Raw genomic sequence first — 16923 nt, forward strand, 5'->3', positions numbered from 1 at the left:
TTTTGTTCGGTAGAAGAGAGGGTTCACCCAGCTGCGCTTGTGATGACAACAAAAGGATTCGTCAAGAGCAAAGTTCCTGAAGCTAGCTAGCACAATGGTGAGTAAATGTTGATGTTCTCCAAACACAAGGTACGAACCAGTATGGTGGGGTGGAGAGAAAAGCGTTCAAACCTTCTCTAAATAATATTTTGTATCAGGTAGTGACTGAAAGAAATTCATTAGGTTCGACGAAGTAGCCAGACAAGGCTGACAAGTAAGTGAGCCTTCACGAGACAGCCAGGAGTGACACAGAAATATCGAAGGAGGACTAAAGGCCAGCCGTTAAATAACAAATTCACTGACAAACTTGGATAGCAGAGAGAACGATTAGAAGCACCAGGCTCCACCGTCCAATCGCAGAAGGCTTTGTGAAGCATGGGACTTCACTGATTGCGGTCTCATCTTCTTATCTTTTGACTCGGAGTACTCCCTCCTTCGAAAAGGTACCTCGACATATAGGTACGTACCTACCTTACTTACCCAGATCACTTATGGGATTTGTATACTTCTACAGGTACTCGATTGGAGTACTACCCCTAAGTATTTCCCGCGTGCAGGAAAATAATGCCGAGTACATCCAGAAGTACCTAATAGTCGCAGGCAAGGTAAGGGTACCTCCACCTCGGAGAGATAGCCTTGGTATATGCCCGATTGCAGAGACGTTATTTCGTCGCTCCTTCCTTGACAAACAAGCAACGAGCAAGTTCTTGAAAACGGTGACAGAAATCTCAAAGCTTGGATCAATCTGAAACAGTCATACCTCTCGTCATCTCACCTCTTCTCGGCGATTAGATAGGACCACTGCCTCCATCTCACCTTTGTTTTGTTTGCCTGAGGACTTCCTCTCGAGTCCAGAATTTGTGAGATACCCCACACAAACTTCCTCTTCGATAGCAAGACTAGACTGAAAGTCTTCTTCAGTTTCTCCCCGATAACACATCCTCATAAACGACACATCCAGCTTCCGTCAAACTATATCACGACTTGTTTTCTCACTATACATCTTGCGACGCGTTTTTCATCATACATCTCACGACGCGTTCTCTCGCCATATATCTCACGGCTACCTAGTAATAAAGGCAGATATCACCCTGTTGTTCTTCCCTAAATTTGTCACGAAGCCAGTATACTCTCTCCCTGATTACCAGGTAAGCTGCTGCGCCGTTAAAGTTGTGCTAATCCTCCATAACTTTGCCATCACCCCGCCCTCACCTTATCCTTTCTACATCACGGGTCCGCCACCCTCGGCACTCCGACTCATGAGTGTTCCTTTGTCCAGTCATCATATCTAAACACAGATCTTGAGTATTTGTGGTCGGAATCACCGAGAAATTTACTAATAATCACCTCCATTCCTTCCAGGTGCCAAATTATCTCGGTTTGGAAGTGTTTATACAGATCTACTCGCTATAACTACGCTGCGATCAAGATGCCTTCAACTCCGCGGAGATCTCCCCGCAAACTGGCCAGTTCTCAAGGAACTGTCATCGTCGGGATTGACTTCGGAACAACCTTTTCCGGTGTTGCTTTCACCTGGTCCAACCAAGTTGATAAAATCGAGACCATAACCAGCTGGGACGCGGATTCAAGTGACAACACAGACGAGTGCAAGACACCGACCGCTATGTCCTACGATCCCGGAAATGAGGTGACCTGGGGCTATGGTATTGAGCCGGAGAAGGAACAGCTTAAATGGGTTAAGCTTCTGCTCCTCAACGACGAGGATATCCCTGAAGAAGTCAGAACTTCAGACAAGATCAAGAAGGCTCGTGAGTACCTCCAAAAGCACAACAAGACAGCAGAAGAAGCGGTCACGACGTTTTTGCGCCACCTTTGGGAGCACTCGATCGATTGTATCACCAAATCAATTAGCAGAGTCATGGTCAACTATGCCCAGTTTCATATCGTAATCACGCTCCCGGCCATTTGGCCGAGCTACGCACGCGAGAAAATGAAACTTGCGGCTGAGCAAGCTGGTATGCTGGACAAAAGGATGGGGGTCGAGACACAACTCACTTTCATCTCTGAGCCTGAGGCAGCTGCCATAGCCACTCTCGCGGACATGGAAGGACGTTTTGACGTGAAGGTAGGTCAACTTCCCACTAAGAGTGCCCGTCAACAATCTTCCCGGTAGCTCCCAACTAGATCGCGAAGAGACGACTTCAGGCAATGCTAATTCGAATATTTGAGCAGGATGAAGACACATTCGTCGTGGCCGATTGCGGCGGTGGAACCGTGGATCTGATATCGTATAAATTGATTCAAGCCGAACCCATGATCGTCAAGGCGTGTGTTAAAGGAAGCGGTAGGCATCCCCAGTCCTTCATTGCGTATCACGCAAGCATTCCCGGATACTGATACAGTGGCAGGTGGATTGTGCGGCGCTGTTTTCCTTGACGAAGCCTTCAAGGATGTCCTCAAGAGCAAGTTTGGTAAGAAATGGGAGAAGATGGAGGAGTCAAATCGGCGCGACATGATCCGCAATTCAATGGAGCCTGGCATCAAGCGGAACTTCAAGATGGGCTCCGACAAATCCTACAACATTCGCATCCCATTTGAATGCTTGTTGGCCAAAGAGCGACGCGTGACTGGAGCACAAGGCCTTCCCACTGTCACAATTGCCCCTGAAGACGTTAAGACAGCGTTTGATCCCGTCATTGAAAAGATCAACAATCTCATTGATGGTCAAATTAACGCCGTCAAAGAGAAGGAGAGGGTCAGCCCAAAGGTAAGACGAAGACAAGCAAGTTCTCAATTGCCATTCTTCTCTTTACTGACTGATAGGATAATACAGTACGTCATCTTGGTCGGTGGCTTCGGTCGTTGCAATTATCTATACGACAGAGTGGACGAGAGATTCGGCATGGAGGTTGAGGTCCTGCAGGCAAAGGGAGCAAAACCGTAAGAGTTCTTCTCCTTATGATCACTTAGCACAGGAACGCTGACTGGATTTCCACTCAAAGCTGGACAGCTATCTGCCGCGGAGCCGTCATCCATGCCGCGACCCAATCTGGAATTGGGAAGCTTTCTGTTCAAGTCAAGACCAGAGTTGCACGGGCGAGCTATGGCATCTGTTGGAACGAGCCTTGGGACTCCCGGCGCCACGACCCTGAGGACAAGTATTGGTGCGACATCGAGCAGAAATACTACGCACGGAACCAAATGGCATGGCTTCTCGAAGAGGTAGGTACCATTCAGAAAAATGATCTACAATCACTGTAGTGACAAAAAGCTTACCAAGGACAGGGCGATGATATTTCGGCCCAAGAGCCCACGAGCCGTTCGATCAAGCAAAACTTTGATCGCAATGGCCCCATGAGGACGCCCGAGGACGAGGAGATTTTCCAAACGAACATCTTCCCCCCTCCGACCAGATGGGATCCCGAGGTCATCAAAGAGCTATGCTCTATCAAATGGGAGACAGTCATCGACCCTTACACATTGCCGAAGTTCACCAACAGAATCGGAAGAGTCTACGGTGAACTTCTCTACCGTTGCGAAATGACCTGCTCAGGAGAGTCAGTCGGCTTTGCGATCTATCGTGATGGGAAGAAGGAAGGCTCCAAGAGCGTGAAGGTCGACTACAACACTCGTTGATGATCTCTCCGCCATCGTTTGCTCTACGATATTGCTTCAAATGTTGCTTCAATTTTTCCGAACATCATGGAATATCACATTCCATCATCTACCGCACGTTGTGTGCCCAACTTGGCACCACAATGAGCCTATCTTCCGGGTTATGAGCACTTGAATCTCATAAAGCCCAATGTATACTAGAGCATTGAGCCAAACTGGCATCCAAGCAGATAGAAAACAGAATGGAATCTTCGAATGACCAACCCCAGTGATTTGTGAAATTCCAAACATCCAAAACTTTTTACGATACTCACGCCCCAACAGCCGGCAAAACCCAAGTCACCACCGAGTTCCTATAAACCAACCCGCTCCAAACCTCCCCGCTCTTCGCCTCAACCGTCACATAAACCTCGTTCCCAAACTTATTCTCAATCACCACCGCCCTGCTCCCATCATCCGCATTCGTCGCCGCCACGCTCTCCAGCCCGCTCCCATCCCCATATGTCCAACTACCCGTTCCACTCATCACCACGGCGCCCTTCCTCATGAACTTCGAAAACTGCGCCATCATATAATAATCCCCTCTCAAATTATACGTCCCCGCCGCCGTATCCACCGTCACCAGCCCCGTGCACTTATCACACGCATCGCTTCCCGTCAAGTGCGGCCCATCGTTGGTATCCGTCCCCAGGACCCACGCCGTCACCCCGCTCGCCCAGTTCTGCAGCGGTCCCATCGTGAAGCTCGCAGCCCAGTGCCACGGCGTCGGCTGCCTTGCCGACGTCCAGCACTCGGTCATGTACTGCTCCACGCCCGGATGGGCGTTGTGGAAAGTGGTCAAAACGGACCAGTCCAGCGAGCTGGCGTAGCAGTGCCATGCCACCGCCGGCACATACCCCCCGGCCCGAGAGAGGACGGTGGACGGGTACGAGGGTTGGTCGGTGTTATGGTCGTATGCCCAGATTTTGGTATCCAGGCCTGCGCTCTGCAGTGCTGGGCCGATGTTATTCTGGATGAGATCCCCGGCTTCGTCGGCGTAGATGTACATGGTGGGCATCTGCGCGCGGGAGTTCAAAGGTTCGTTTTGGATGGTGATGGCGTCGATTTTGGCACCCTTGGCTTGGTACGCTTGGAGGTATTTGACGAAGTACTGGGCAAACTGGGAGACGTAGGCGTGGTCGAGGTTGTTGTTTACTGTGGTGCCTTGGATCACGCGGTTGAGCTTCATCCAGCCTGGTGGACTCCAGGGGGAGCCGAGGATGGTGAGAGAGGGCTGGAGACGTCTCATCTCGGCGAGGAGCGAGGCCATGGCGGAGCCGCGGTCGCCGAGGTTGAAGTTGGAAAGGGAGAGGTCGTTTTGGCCGTTGGTGGTGGAGTCGTCGTAGGAGTAGACTGGGTCGGCGGAGAGGTCGGAGGAGGCGATGGTGTGTCGCATCATGGCGAAGTTGGCGCCGGCGGAGGTCATCAGGGTGTTGAGGAGGGCAGTGCGTTGGGCGGAGGGGAGGGCGTTGAAGACGGACACGGTGGAGTCGGTGACGGCGGCGCCGAAGCCTTTGATGGTTTGCTTCCGGCCGGAGGGGGTGTCGTCTATGGTGAGCTTCCATGTTGAGTTGGACCCCGGGGTGCCAGTGCCCCGGACCGGAGCGCTGTAGGAGGAGAGTTTGTATTTGCCATCTGCTGATGAGGCATAGGCTTGGGGTTGGATCGCCGCAGCGACTAGTCCTGGGGTAACGAGGAGGGCAACTGCTGGGAAATGCATCTTGGGCAATGAGTTGAAGCGATGAAGAGAGCTTGTCACTCAATGCTGTCAGTGAAAGCCAAGAAGGCGAAACTTGCCCCTTTTGTATGTTTACTTTCAACCCCGGATTGACGTAACATCCGGACATAAGTAATGGTCGGCCACATCGACTACCCCCTTAAATGCGTTCTTCATCAAGGCTAATTGGTGGAAGCATTCGTAGGTAGATGATTACTACGAACCAAAGCCAAATATTGAATGTTCAATCATACACTATATGTGTTGTATCGGGGATGTGACGGTAGTGGCGGGGGCTAAGTTGCGAGGAAGGATCCACGATTAATGACACCTGCCGTGTTTAAGAGGAAATGTCGTTGCCTAGAAAACTTTCGAAGATCATTGGTTCGAGTAAGGACTCGTGCATCTTTGCATAATCAAATCTGAGACCTTCCCGCTCGCTTTAGTCCAGCTAGTCCAGATCCATACAGAGCGCCGTGTTACCATGCGGGGGAAATGTTCTGATGTCACGTTTCGGAAGACAGTTTGAAGGGAATAGTACTCTGCAACGCACTAGACCTGCGCAGAATTGACTAGTGTAATGAGATATTGATAACAGGAAATGAATTCATGCGCGGGTTCTCGCCGAGAGTGTTGAGTTGGAGGAAGAATGTGCAAGACACAACCAACTGCACGGATCAGCGAACCTTATTCTGTTGCCTTTGAGAACCTTGTGAGATACTCAATGCCAAATATTTGCCTAGACCGACAGAAACCATGATTGGGGAATGGGATCTCACTCGGGTTCCTGATGTTAATGCCAGTGGGCATTGTGAGTGTCAGGTGTGAGGTGTGAGTGAGCCCGCACCGGTAGTACCATCAGCCTCATGGCTGTATCGCGGTACTTGATCATGCGAGGGTATCTTGGGAATAAGGGGGATTTTCCGGTACCCAATTGTTTGCCAACCAGACCGCCGGCAATGAGTTGCTCCACAAACGGTACTGGTCCCGTGCCCCCTTCATGGTTGTAGCTGCCATCAGGAAAGACAAAGGAAGAACCACCCAGCAGCCAACCACCACCAGATTCGGTATATAGCTCAGAATGGCGATCTCCGTACTACTCAGATGGCCGATTTGGGACGAGCTGGACATATCGTTCGCTATGAGAAGGACATGCGACATAGTCCATTCACAGTGGCCCATGAGCGAGAAAACAAAAAGACAATGCGTCCGGCAAACTTATACCGGCGGTACATCTTTCTGGGAGCTCAAAGGCGACACTGGCCAGGGGGGATGCATAAAGAAGGGCACCGGAAGAGAAAGCCAACGCCATCGTAGAACATCCGCAAACGGCCATCAAGGGAGGCATTGTTTGTTGGGCGATGCAAATGTAAATAAACCCCATAGAAGTGCAACACCGCAAAGTGAAATGGTGTTCCAAGGGAACTTTTCCAGCTTCGTCAGTTCCAACTTCCTCCAAGGTAGAAAGACAGAAGCTCAAGCTCCATCATTTTATACTACCACCACTTCGGCTAGAAAGAGCATTTTGAAACCTTCTTGAAAGCCCCAAGAACCATCAATCACATTCGCGATCCCCTGTCACAACACTACTCGTTACAATCCATTGAACTTCTTTACTTTTGAATCGACAGTCAAAAACACCGCGAAAATGCCACGAGCAGCAGGAGCAGCGCGACAAAAAGCCCTCGCCGACAAGAAAGCCGCAAAAGAAGCCGAAGCAGCAGCCAAAGCCGAAGCGAAAGCGCAAAAGAAGGCAGAAGCACAAGCTAAAAAGGCAGCGAAAGAGGCCGAGGAGGATGCGGACGACGAAGAGGACGATGAAGAGGACGACCAACCACCTGTGACCCCCAAGGGCAAGGGAAAGGGCAAGGGCAAAAAGGGTTCGCCTAAGGGGAAGACGCCCAAGGGAAAGAAGGCAGCTGTGCCCAAGAAGGGAAAGGCTGCTGATAAGAAGGGAAATGCTGCTGCTAAGAAGGGAAATGCTGCTGCGGATGACGAAGAGGATGACGAAGACGAAGAGGGTGACGACAATGATGAGCAACCGCCTGTTACACCCAAGGGGAAGGGCAAAAAGGGTTCGCCTAAGGGGAAGGGGAGGGCTGCTGCTCCTGAGAAAGCTGCTCCTGAGAAAGCTCCTCCTAAGGCAGCAGCGAAGAAAAAGGCGGCTGCCACAAAAAAGAACGCTGCTCCCAAGACTGCAAAACCGGTAACCAACGAGAGAGCAGCGGCAAAGTCAGTAGCAGGCATAAAGAGAGCTGCGTCGGAGATGGAAGAAGATGAAGACGAAGACAACAACGCTGACGAGGATGAAGACGACCCACAACCACCAGCAAAAAAGGCCAAAACGCAGCCTGCCAACGCTATAACCAAGACCGCAGCCAACCCCAACCCCCGAAAGCAGCTTGCCGGACAAGATACATTTCTCATTCCGCGAAAATCAGTACCTTTGGCGAGAGGGCCGAGAAGGCCAACAACGTCATCAGAGGTGGCGCGGGCGGAAGAAGCAGCGGCAGGGGCAAGCGCAGATAGAAATCCAAGTAGTCAGGCGGCATATGATGAGGCAGGCAGATTGGCTAGAGAGTGGAACGAGAAGCAGAAGAAGAAGGAGAATGAGAAGAATAAGAGGTGGAAGCTGCCGCCTGTTAGGGTTGCGGTGAGGAATGGGACGGGGAGGGTACAGGAGAGGGAGGTGGAGTTTGATGATGATGAGCGGCGTCCGGGTCAGGGTCGGGGTCGCGGGCGGGGTGAAGATGAGGAGCGGGAGGTGGATGAGTATGAGGGGCCGGAGGGGGTTGAAGAGAGAGAGATATTTAACAGATATCGCGCAGCCTCAGCAGCAGCAGTACCAGCACCAGCACCAGCAGCAGTACCAGCACCAGCACCAGCACCAGCACCAGCACCAGCACCACCACCAGCACCAGCAGCAGCCGCAGCAGCCGCAGAAGAAGGTGGTGGCGGTGACCCCGACGAAGACCCCTCAGATCCCTCAGATCCCTCAGACCCCTCAGACCCCTCAGAGGCCTCAGAATCCTCGGACTCATCATCCCCAAGCATAACCTCCGAGCGCCTATACCGCCACCTCCCCGAGATCCAAGACGAGCGACTCAGATCCCGCCTCGCCCAACTTCGGGAGTCCTGCCGCATCAGGCTCCAACGTACCGCAGCCGACGGGTTAGAATACACCCAGGGCATCTTCACGCGGGCATCGGGGCGTGACTACGGCGACCCCGTCACCACGGAGGATCTCGCGCGGGACTTTGCCCATCTCAAGTTTCTGGTTCAGAAACTCGTCGGCAAGATTCCCGCGGATCGTATGGATGAGCTGGAGGTGATGGTACCCAGCGTCAGGGAGGAGTTCAGGGAAATGACGCGGCATGTGAACGCGTATTGGCGACCGGATCGTGAGACGTTGGGGAGGTGGTTGCTGGAGGCGTTGGTGTGGAGGAGGCTGCATAAGCTGATGTTTGATCGGACACGGTCGGAGTATTTCGCTTTTGGACATGGGAAGGAGATGTTGATGGAGTTTTGGGTTACTACTTGTAAGTTTTGTTCTTCATTTTGGGTGAGATTGTTCAGTGTCGGAACCGTCTGCTAACCTGTGACTTGACGCGATTAGTGACAGCATGTGTAGAGGAAGACTTTCCAGAAGCCGTATCAGGACTGTGCGAACTCCGGGCTCGTTTGGCGACGTTCTTGAAAGAAGTGTACGAGGAAGAAAGCCCGTCTCGGGTGGCGCGTGCTTTCGAAGAGGTCTTTTGCCATGGTATCCTCGATTTCTTGAGGGAAAAGGATCAAAATGACAACCAGCGTACAGGCAGATATTTCCACGAAGAGAGGGCAGAGCGGGAGAGGGAAATGCAGGAGCTGGCCGTGCAGATCATCGGCCACGCCAGCGACCTCAACTCGAGGATGTTGCGATCATCGGGGAATTGGGCGCTCATATACACGGATCCTCGGCATGAGGAGGATACGTATGGGTACTCCTTCTTGCCCGACAAGATGCACTTGAGAGACCTTGAGGACGAGTATGCGGTAAGGGAGAATCCGACAGGAGATCTGGGGGCCCTTCAACAAGATGAGATGGGTAAAGAGGTTCTTCTTGCCATCACTCCGGGGCTGTGGGACTTCACTGAATGGGCGCATATGGACCCCCATTATGCGGTCCCGCATGTGAGGTCGGAGGTGTCGACGTTAAAACATATCAGAGCCATGGCGAAGACCGCGAAGAAGGCGAAACCGAAAGATAAAAGGGGGCTGCGGAGGGCAACGATGTTCAACCGGTCTAACAGTTAAACAGGTTCCAATGTTGGGGGACGTTACCTACCGTTATATAGACTTGTGCGAATTTGGGGTTATGTATTCTGCAAAACCTTACATGAGAGTGACGAGATTGATAGACGCAGAAGCGAGGCAATGCGAAGTTCATCAGGTGCCAGGAACCCGAGGTCTGAGCAACAGAAGGCCCTGCGATATGCAGTGACCGTCATCCCAAGTGACGCACAGATGGTCGCCTAGGCGATAAAGCGCGAAGCCGTTTACCGCAAACGCGCTCTTGCTGGGGTTTGCTCTTTCTGTGTGCCAACTCCATAAACATCAAGGCCGATCTGGACATATGAGATAATCATACTCCTTGTTCCAGCTTCAGTAATTGACCTGGAAGTTAATGTCAAAGTCAGTATGGCTCTCCCGTCAGTGGTAGCTCGACCTTTCTTGTGTCGACCTTCCAACCTCCAGAAGAGTTGGGACGGCTTCCGCTCTCTTCGCCCATATGGTTACCAATTCAACTCCAGCCAGCGGTCCTCACTCGGCCCTCTCCAACACGCCGGCATTTCTCAGAAACGTTGGCGAGCAACACGCAGTCCGGCACAATTCTCCCGATATACCACCCAGCTATTCACCTCCCACGCGCCCGAACGAGTCGCGCGGTCAATCACCCAATGGCACCCACCCACCGACAAAGACATGTGGGAACAGCCCGTCTTGATCATGGGCGCAGGCCACATCGGCCGTCGGGTAGCTCTAGTATGGGCATCTGCGCTCCGTCCGGTGACGGTATACGACATCTCCAAAGACGCGCTCCGCTCCTCGATCGAGTACATCACCGACAACCTAGCCAAGTACTGCCTCAGCCACGGGACCCATCCCGGCCCCGTGCACTTCACCACCGACCTCCGAGAGGCCACCACAGCAGGCAAGCGCGTCGGTCTGGACGGTCTGAAGTTGGATTTCAGCGCGGCGCACGCTGAATCTGAATCCAAATCAAGGAAGAAGGGACCGTGGATGGTAATCGAATGTCTCCCCGAAAACCTCTCCCTCAAGATCCGCGCCCTGGCCGAGATCGAGCGCCTTCTCCCGGAGAACTGCATCATCGCCTCCAACAGCAGCAGCCTGATGACTTCGGAGATGGCGCCGCACCTGCAACACCCCGGTCGCCTGCTCAACACGCACTACTACATCCCGCCGCGCAACGTCATGGTGGAGGTGATGTCTTCCTCGCACACGTACGAAGGGATTTTCCCGTTCCTAACGCAGGAAATGAAGAACATGGGGTTGACGCCCATGGTGGTGCCTCCCGGCGTGCAGTCGCAAGGGTTCATGTTCAACCGCATCTGGGCGGCGTGCAAGCGCGAGACGCTGGCGGTGTTGCAGGAAGGGGTCGGGCAGCCGGCGGAGATTGATGCCCTGTTTCGGGACTTCTTTCATGCTGAGAAGGGGCCGTGTGAGCGCATGGATGAGGTTGGGTTAGATATTGTGGCTAATGCTGAGAGCCATTATATCCAGCAAAGGCCCCACATTGCCGAGTCTGGCGAGAAGCCGCTGGAGTGGCTGAAGAAGACGTATGTTGACCGTGGTGATTTGGGCGAGAAGAGTGGTGATGGCTTGTATACGTGGGAGGAGCGGGAGGCGCTTAAGGCGAAGCACAAACGGGAGAAGTTCCCTGAGGTGGAGGAGGCGCTTGGGGCTTGATGGCAATCGTGTATGTGTTTATTGTGTTATTTACGCCAAATGAGGTTGAAATATTGTTGTGATTTGGTGTCGTCGGTTGTTGTTCGAAAGTGAGTTGGAAGTGGAAAAGATGCATTGAAATCAGTCACGTCTAGCGTGCACTAACAACCATTCACCTAAATCAAACCTGACACTGTTAAGGTAGCGGTTTGTTAGCCACTGTGCGCCCCACTTTCTCCACTCTTTTCTGTCCCCCACCAAAGTCTTCGTTCTTAGGGTATTTAGCTGGAGGATTGGCATTCCTCCGGGTTTCCTTTTCTTCCACCAGACCAATCCAACTGTCAATTTTCTCCAATTGGTTCCATCCTTGATCTCACCACCCTGAAAGGCAAACGCTTCAATCCTCTCGTCTGCACAAAATTCACCTACCCTTCACATCACAGCAATACCAAGTCCTGTCGTGTCCATCAGTCTACTGCCCAATTCAATTGATAACCTATCGAGAGGTGATGCGAAGTGGAAGTCTACCACAATCCAAGCCAAAACGCTCACCCGTTGTGCATGGAGAGACACGGATAAACATCGACGGCCACATCAACACCAGACATTTTGGACATGTATCGATATTCGATTAACACTCTGTTAATGCCCAGCATGTGAACTCCCTCCCGCATGCCCATCCCCAACACTCTGGTGCCCCCCAGCACTCCCCGCATCATGATGTTCCAGATCCAACAACTTCCCCGTATGACCACCACCATGATCCATCGGCGCCGGCGCACTTCCGCTATTCCCCCCCAACGGATCCGGCGCGGCGCTAACCCTCACATAATTCTCATTCCGATTATTCTCCTCCGACTGCCTCACAGCATTGTACTTCCTAAACGCGACCTGGACCAACAGCCCGACCTCTTTGCGGTTCCTGCCAATGACGCCCACGGCCAGCAGCGCCTCGGTCTGCTCGATCCAGTCCTGCAGTTTCCTGAACTCGGCCTGGTCGTGCCGCAGCCGCTCGGGCAGGCCCTGACCCTTGATGAGCGCTAGGACGCCGGCGATGACGGTGTTGATGGCGCCTAGGACGGTGATGAGGATAGCGTGTTTACCTGCTGAGGGGCCACTGTTATGGCGTTAAGGGATCTTGTTAGTTGCATATCTCCATCCGCTGAGTTGACGGTAACCGTAGGTAGGTACCCATGGGGATGAAAGTTGTTGATGGCAAAAAAAACTCACAAAGCAGTCAAAGTAGCCCCAATCAAGATCTGCGCCAGATGACTGGCATAAAGCAAAAAGTCGATAAGTGCATGTTTCACCCGCTTTTCTCGCTGCGCCTTCATCGTCGCCGCGTACATGCCCACCGCCCGCTTGCGGCCTTCCTCCAGGCTTCGCGGGTCCGACTCCCCGGCCAGCCCGCTGTTGATACCGATTGCCCGCCGGAAGATCACCAGGTTCTCATCGTTGGTCCCACGTATGGGAAGACCGGCTGGATCGCCCCATGATAGGTTGGTGTCGGCTTTGAGAATTCCGCGTTCGGCTGCCGTAAAGGACCGGACGGCTGCTGCTTGGACTGGTGTCATTGTTGGGGTGACGGCGGGCGCTTTGGATGTTGAGCCTGTGTCGGTGCTGGTTTTAATGGGTGGTAGTGGTGGTGATGAGGGCATTTTTCCGTCGTCTTCTTCTTCTGATATGGTCCAGCGTCTTGCTAAGTCTGGGGTTGATTTCGATGGGTAGCCAAAGTCCATGGTAGAGATCTTTGAGCTAGTGCTTGGACTGCTGCGACTTCGACTTGGCTGCTGCCGTGAACTATGTCTGGGTTGGACAGGTGATGATATAGTGTCGAAGCCGACGGTGCCTTTAGCATCTTGAAGAAGCGGTGACTGTTCATCGGCCTCTCCGGTGTCGATATCCTCACGCTCACCGGCGCTCGTGCTGCCTGATGACCGAGATCCCGGCATATTGCACTGGGGCGCAGACGTCTTTTTCTCCAAGGAGAGTGACTGGTGATTTTCGGTTGCACTGCACCAGTCAGCATACCCAGATTCAGATCCTCCTCCTACTTTGTCTCCTTTTGTGTGCCTGTGGGGGTCAGTTCAGTGGTGAAGATGACACGGTTGTGCGTCTGAGGAGGCAGCCATCAACCGTGGTCTGCTGGTCTTTTGCCGAGAAAGGTCACAAAGCATCGAAGGCCAAGTGAGCAGCATTCACCTTCCTGTTTCCAACGGGATATTAATATGAAGGCTTCTGACGGATCGGGGTACCAGTCATCTTCCTCGACATCTTGTGCTTCCCAAGTGCGGAAATATTGAAACTATGTACTCCCCGAGGTCTCAGCCTCATCTGTTCTCTACTGGTTGAACGTAAAAGCCTTTACCATGCTCGAGCGCCATCAGATGGTCTGTAGAACCAGGAGCTCTTGAGGTTTCAGTCTCGGAGATGAAGATGAAGGATTGATTCAGCACTTTCTGATGCAAGCGTTATGCTCTCTGCAACATGGAAATGGCGATCCGACAGCGTGAAGGTATCACCAAGCCCATGAAAGAAGCAGCAAATCCGGATTTCCGAATGTCATATTCCACCTTGTTGTATGTTTCACCAGCCTTATGAAAGCCGTGGGGAACTACCCCGCCAGTTTATTCATTATAGCTAAAATGCTCGCGTGGAACAGTGTCCGGCTGGACATTGAAATGGAGCCGCGAACTGAAAGATAATGCCTGAGCAAGAAGGTGGGATCATAGGGCGGTTGGTTGCGAACAATGATGTGCATAGCAATATATAGGAGATCTGGATCCGAGTCTTGTCTGTTGTCAGCTTACCCGCCTCGGTCTAGCATCGCCTTCGAAAACGGCTGTGCGACTGCCTCGAGATATTAATTGTGGCACGCGGTTCAAGAACGGTATGGTCATGTTTCCAAGCCTCAGCCGTTGCTCTGATCCGAGGACCGAGCAGATCACAGCCTCGATCAAATGCAGTGTTTTGTCTACGCCTTCACTGGGGTCGAAGAGCCGATCAACCACATTCACGTCTGTGCCGTTACCAGCAAGCCGCCCCCAATGTCACCTTGGCGTGGCTTTGTTTCGTTCCGTTCACCGAAATCCGGTTGACGTTCTCGCGGTCTGCTATCGATGTCCTGCCGCGGAGACGGGTTTGTTGAAAAAATATTCAGTTCTGCCTCAGAATGTCGTGGAGGTTTTATCGAAGAGCGAGTGTCGACAACCATTGTTAGTAGTATTCTTGTCCTTCAGGGTCGACACATGTACTTCTTACCTGAGAAAGAAAAAGAGTGGTGAAGCTTCGTCCTCAACAGAGTAATCGGAATCGAATTGTACAGGTCTGCCTCCCGAAGAAGACAGACGCCGCACGCTGCGTATTGCACTCAAGTGGTTCTACCCACAAGCTTCGTAATGGCTCTCCCAGAGGGCGACTACACCGTCAGCTCGCCGAAGCTCGCCTAGGATAGCCGTCTGCTTTTCTGATGCCAATTACACACACGGTATCGCGCGAGGCCGTTGCCGGCAGCAGCTCCTCAATCTAACCAAACTCAGGCCACCGAAGTGAGCCGAGCCTGACGCGATCAGAGGGGTGACTGAAAGTGAAGCGGTTTCTCCGAATTTCTCATATGCCATGATGAAAGGAATGCCGAAGCAGAACTCTCCGTTGGTAGCATAGAAACGCAGCGTTGAAGAGGACGAAGCTTCACGGGGGAGGAAAAAGGAAAGAAGGAAAGTTGGAAGTTGTGACTCGGGTCCTTTTATGGAGGGGTGACTGATGCTGAGGCTCCACCAGGAATCCGTGAGTGGGTCCGGGTAAGACCCACTTGATTTTGCAAACGGCGGCTCCGCAATTCGGAGTTCATGCTGCCGCGGCCCCGCAGTCCGGCACGGCCCTTGGTCTCCACTGTGCTCGCCTACCCCGCCTTCGCCCGCTTCCGTACTGGGAGGGGGGGGATCTTTCGATCTGTCCGCGAACGGTCCTATAACAATTCGGAATTTGGTGACCTGTACTTAGATCCCTCGACTTTCTTAATGTCTAAATGCACTAACATTTTAACTTTGAGATATTTCGTACCTGATTGACCGTTAATTTAAAGTCTTTTGACAATCCGAATACTTCAAATGTTTGGGAATTCGGACGTTTCGTCGGGCGGGATAGTCAATTGATGGTAAATTGGCAGTCGTAACCAGTTTGACATCGGGGGTTCTCGAAGTGTCTAAGTACAGATCGTAAGACCCCCCTCCTCCCAGTACGGTTATGCCCCGCAATGGGACCTGTATTGCAACCTCAACTTCAACATACACTCTGCAATCCGTCCACAAAATATGTTTATCCGATGATAATGCGCATGTCTCTACGACTATGTTCGCGACAAAACCTCAGCCGTTACTCCTCCGAAAGAAAGACACGAGGGCCCAAAAATGGCACGCGCCCGAATCCGGACATTGGACGACGTTCAACATGCAAGACACAACCTGAAGATTGTGTGGTAGAAGACTTCTGGTCTTAGGTCAGCCGCTCTCCTTCGTCATCCAGTCGGTTGCCGGCCCGAGACGCCAAGAATATCGTGCTCGAGAATACGAAGAGAAGGCGTTATCGTTCCCGACGATCGGCAAACACGTGTTGAGGATAAGAAGGCTTCCCGAGGGATGATAAGGAAGGAAGAGCAAACACGCGGGGACGGCTGTCACAGCTCAGCTGTGTCCGGATTTAACACGAGCAATCCCGTTACGAAAGAAAACGGACAGCCAAAATACCAGAGCCAGAGGGGAGAGGTCGCGAGGCCGAGTTGGTGATGGAGACGACTGGGAAACAACAAGAGCCTACGAACTTTGCCACGCCCTCGTCCGAGGCCGTCCGTTGTTGGCCAACTCGAGCACCGTTGGTGATGGCTTCACCAAAGCTGAATATCAAAACAATGAACACCAAGAACCATGGAATCAAACATCTGGTTTTAGCGGGCCTCTAGGCGCAATGCCTCCCGGATCAACATCATGGCGGGCTTACATCCCAGAACTCCATCACCAACAGGCAATTTTTAGCACGCCGTAGCATCGACGGGACCCTTCCAGGCCTCGAATGCCGGAAGCTTCACCATGTTTACTGCTGCATGCACTTCGGGAACGTAACGCTTTAGCGCCTGTTACATCCCACGCAACCCACGATGATCACCCGAAAACCCAATGCAAACTCTGAGCGAATAGCAGTCGAATGCTTTGCAGCCAATATCGACGGCTGCGCCTCCCCTGGCCCTCCATCCGATTGGGGCGGACGTTTCAACAGCAACAACACCACGTTTCTTTCGTGAACGATAAACCCAACGACGACAAGCCATCACCGGAAAGTGTTCATGGGTGGTAGAGGTAGTATCACGGGCAACCTGCAGGCATATACTGACCTACCTATCCCTAGTAAGCACAACATGAAGAAAGCGTGAAGGATACTGTTCAGCCCGAGTCCGGTATAGAGTGTCGGCTTGGCACTTTGATTTGTGTTACTTCCAAGGGCAGCATGCGAATCGATAATACGCCCATACTCACCTTGTTGATTGGAGGCGCAGTTATTCTATACTCAGTAGGCATTGAAGGTGGGATCCATGGTCACCTTGTATTGTAAAC

General features: G+C 52.5%; 4 protein-coding genes across 4 annotated transcripts; 2 read left to right on the plus strand and 2 right to left on the minus strand.

The window, feature by feature from the left end:
• Nucleotides 1-1120: 1120 nt before the first annotated feature.
• B0H65DRAFT_306768 (uncharacterized protein) lies at nt 1121-3781 on the plus strand. The gene is made up of 7 exons (XM_062823228.1): nt 1121-1187; nt 1402-2125; nt 2233-2344; nt 2409-2767; nt 2834-2940; nt 3003-3222; nt 3286-3781. Exons 2-7 carry the CDS (start codon nt 1469-1471, stop codon nt 3634-3636), a joined length of 1806 nt encoding a protein of 601 aa, XP_062677342.1. The 5' UTR covers nt 1121-1187; nt 1402-1468; the 3' UTR covers nt 3637-3781.
• Nucleotides 3669-5655, minus strand: B0H65DRAFT_477113 (beta-1,6-glucanase Neg1). The gene has a single exon (XM_062827410.1). It carries the CDS (start codon nt 5372-5374, stop codon nt 3926-3928), a length of 1449 nt encoding a protein of 482 aa, XP_062677343.1. The 5' UTR covers nt 5375-5655; the 3' UTR covers nt 3669-3925.
• A 2795-nt stretch (nt 5656-8450) lies between these two features.
• Nucleotides 8451-11338, plus strand: B0H65DRAFT_435225 (uncharacterized protein; the record flags this gene model as incomplete). The annotated part of the gene is made up of 3 exons (XM_062825184.1): nt 8451-8910; nt 8988-9561; nt 10048-11338. Coding segments are annotated over 3 exons (2325 nt in total), but the record flags the coding sequence as incomplete, so codon positions are not given.
• Nucleotides 11339-11649: 311 nt separating this feature from the next.
• B0H65DRAFT_306800 (uncharacterized protein) lies at nt 11650-13739 on the minus strand. Its single transcript, XM_062823229.1, has 2 exons — nt 12548-13739; nt 11650-12434 (listed from the first exon to the last, which is right to left on the minus strand). The coding sequence occupies exons 1-2, from the start codon at nt 13267-13269 to the stop codon at nt 11960-11962; spliced, it is 1197 nt and encodes a 398-aa protein (XP_062677345.1). The 5' UTR covers nt 13270-13739; the 3' UTR covers nt 11650-11959.
• Nucleotides 13740-16923: the final 3184 nt, after the last annotated feature.

Source organism: Neurospora tetraspora (genome assembly GCF_033439725.1).
Source record: "Neurospora tetraspora strain CBS 560.94 chromosome Unknown B0H65scaffold_8, whole genome shotgun sequence".
NCBI lineage: Eukaryota > Fungi > Ascomycota > Sordariomycetes > Sordariales > Sordariaceae > Neurospora > Neurospora tetraspora.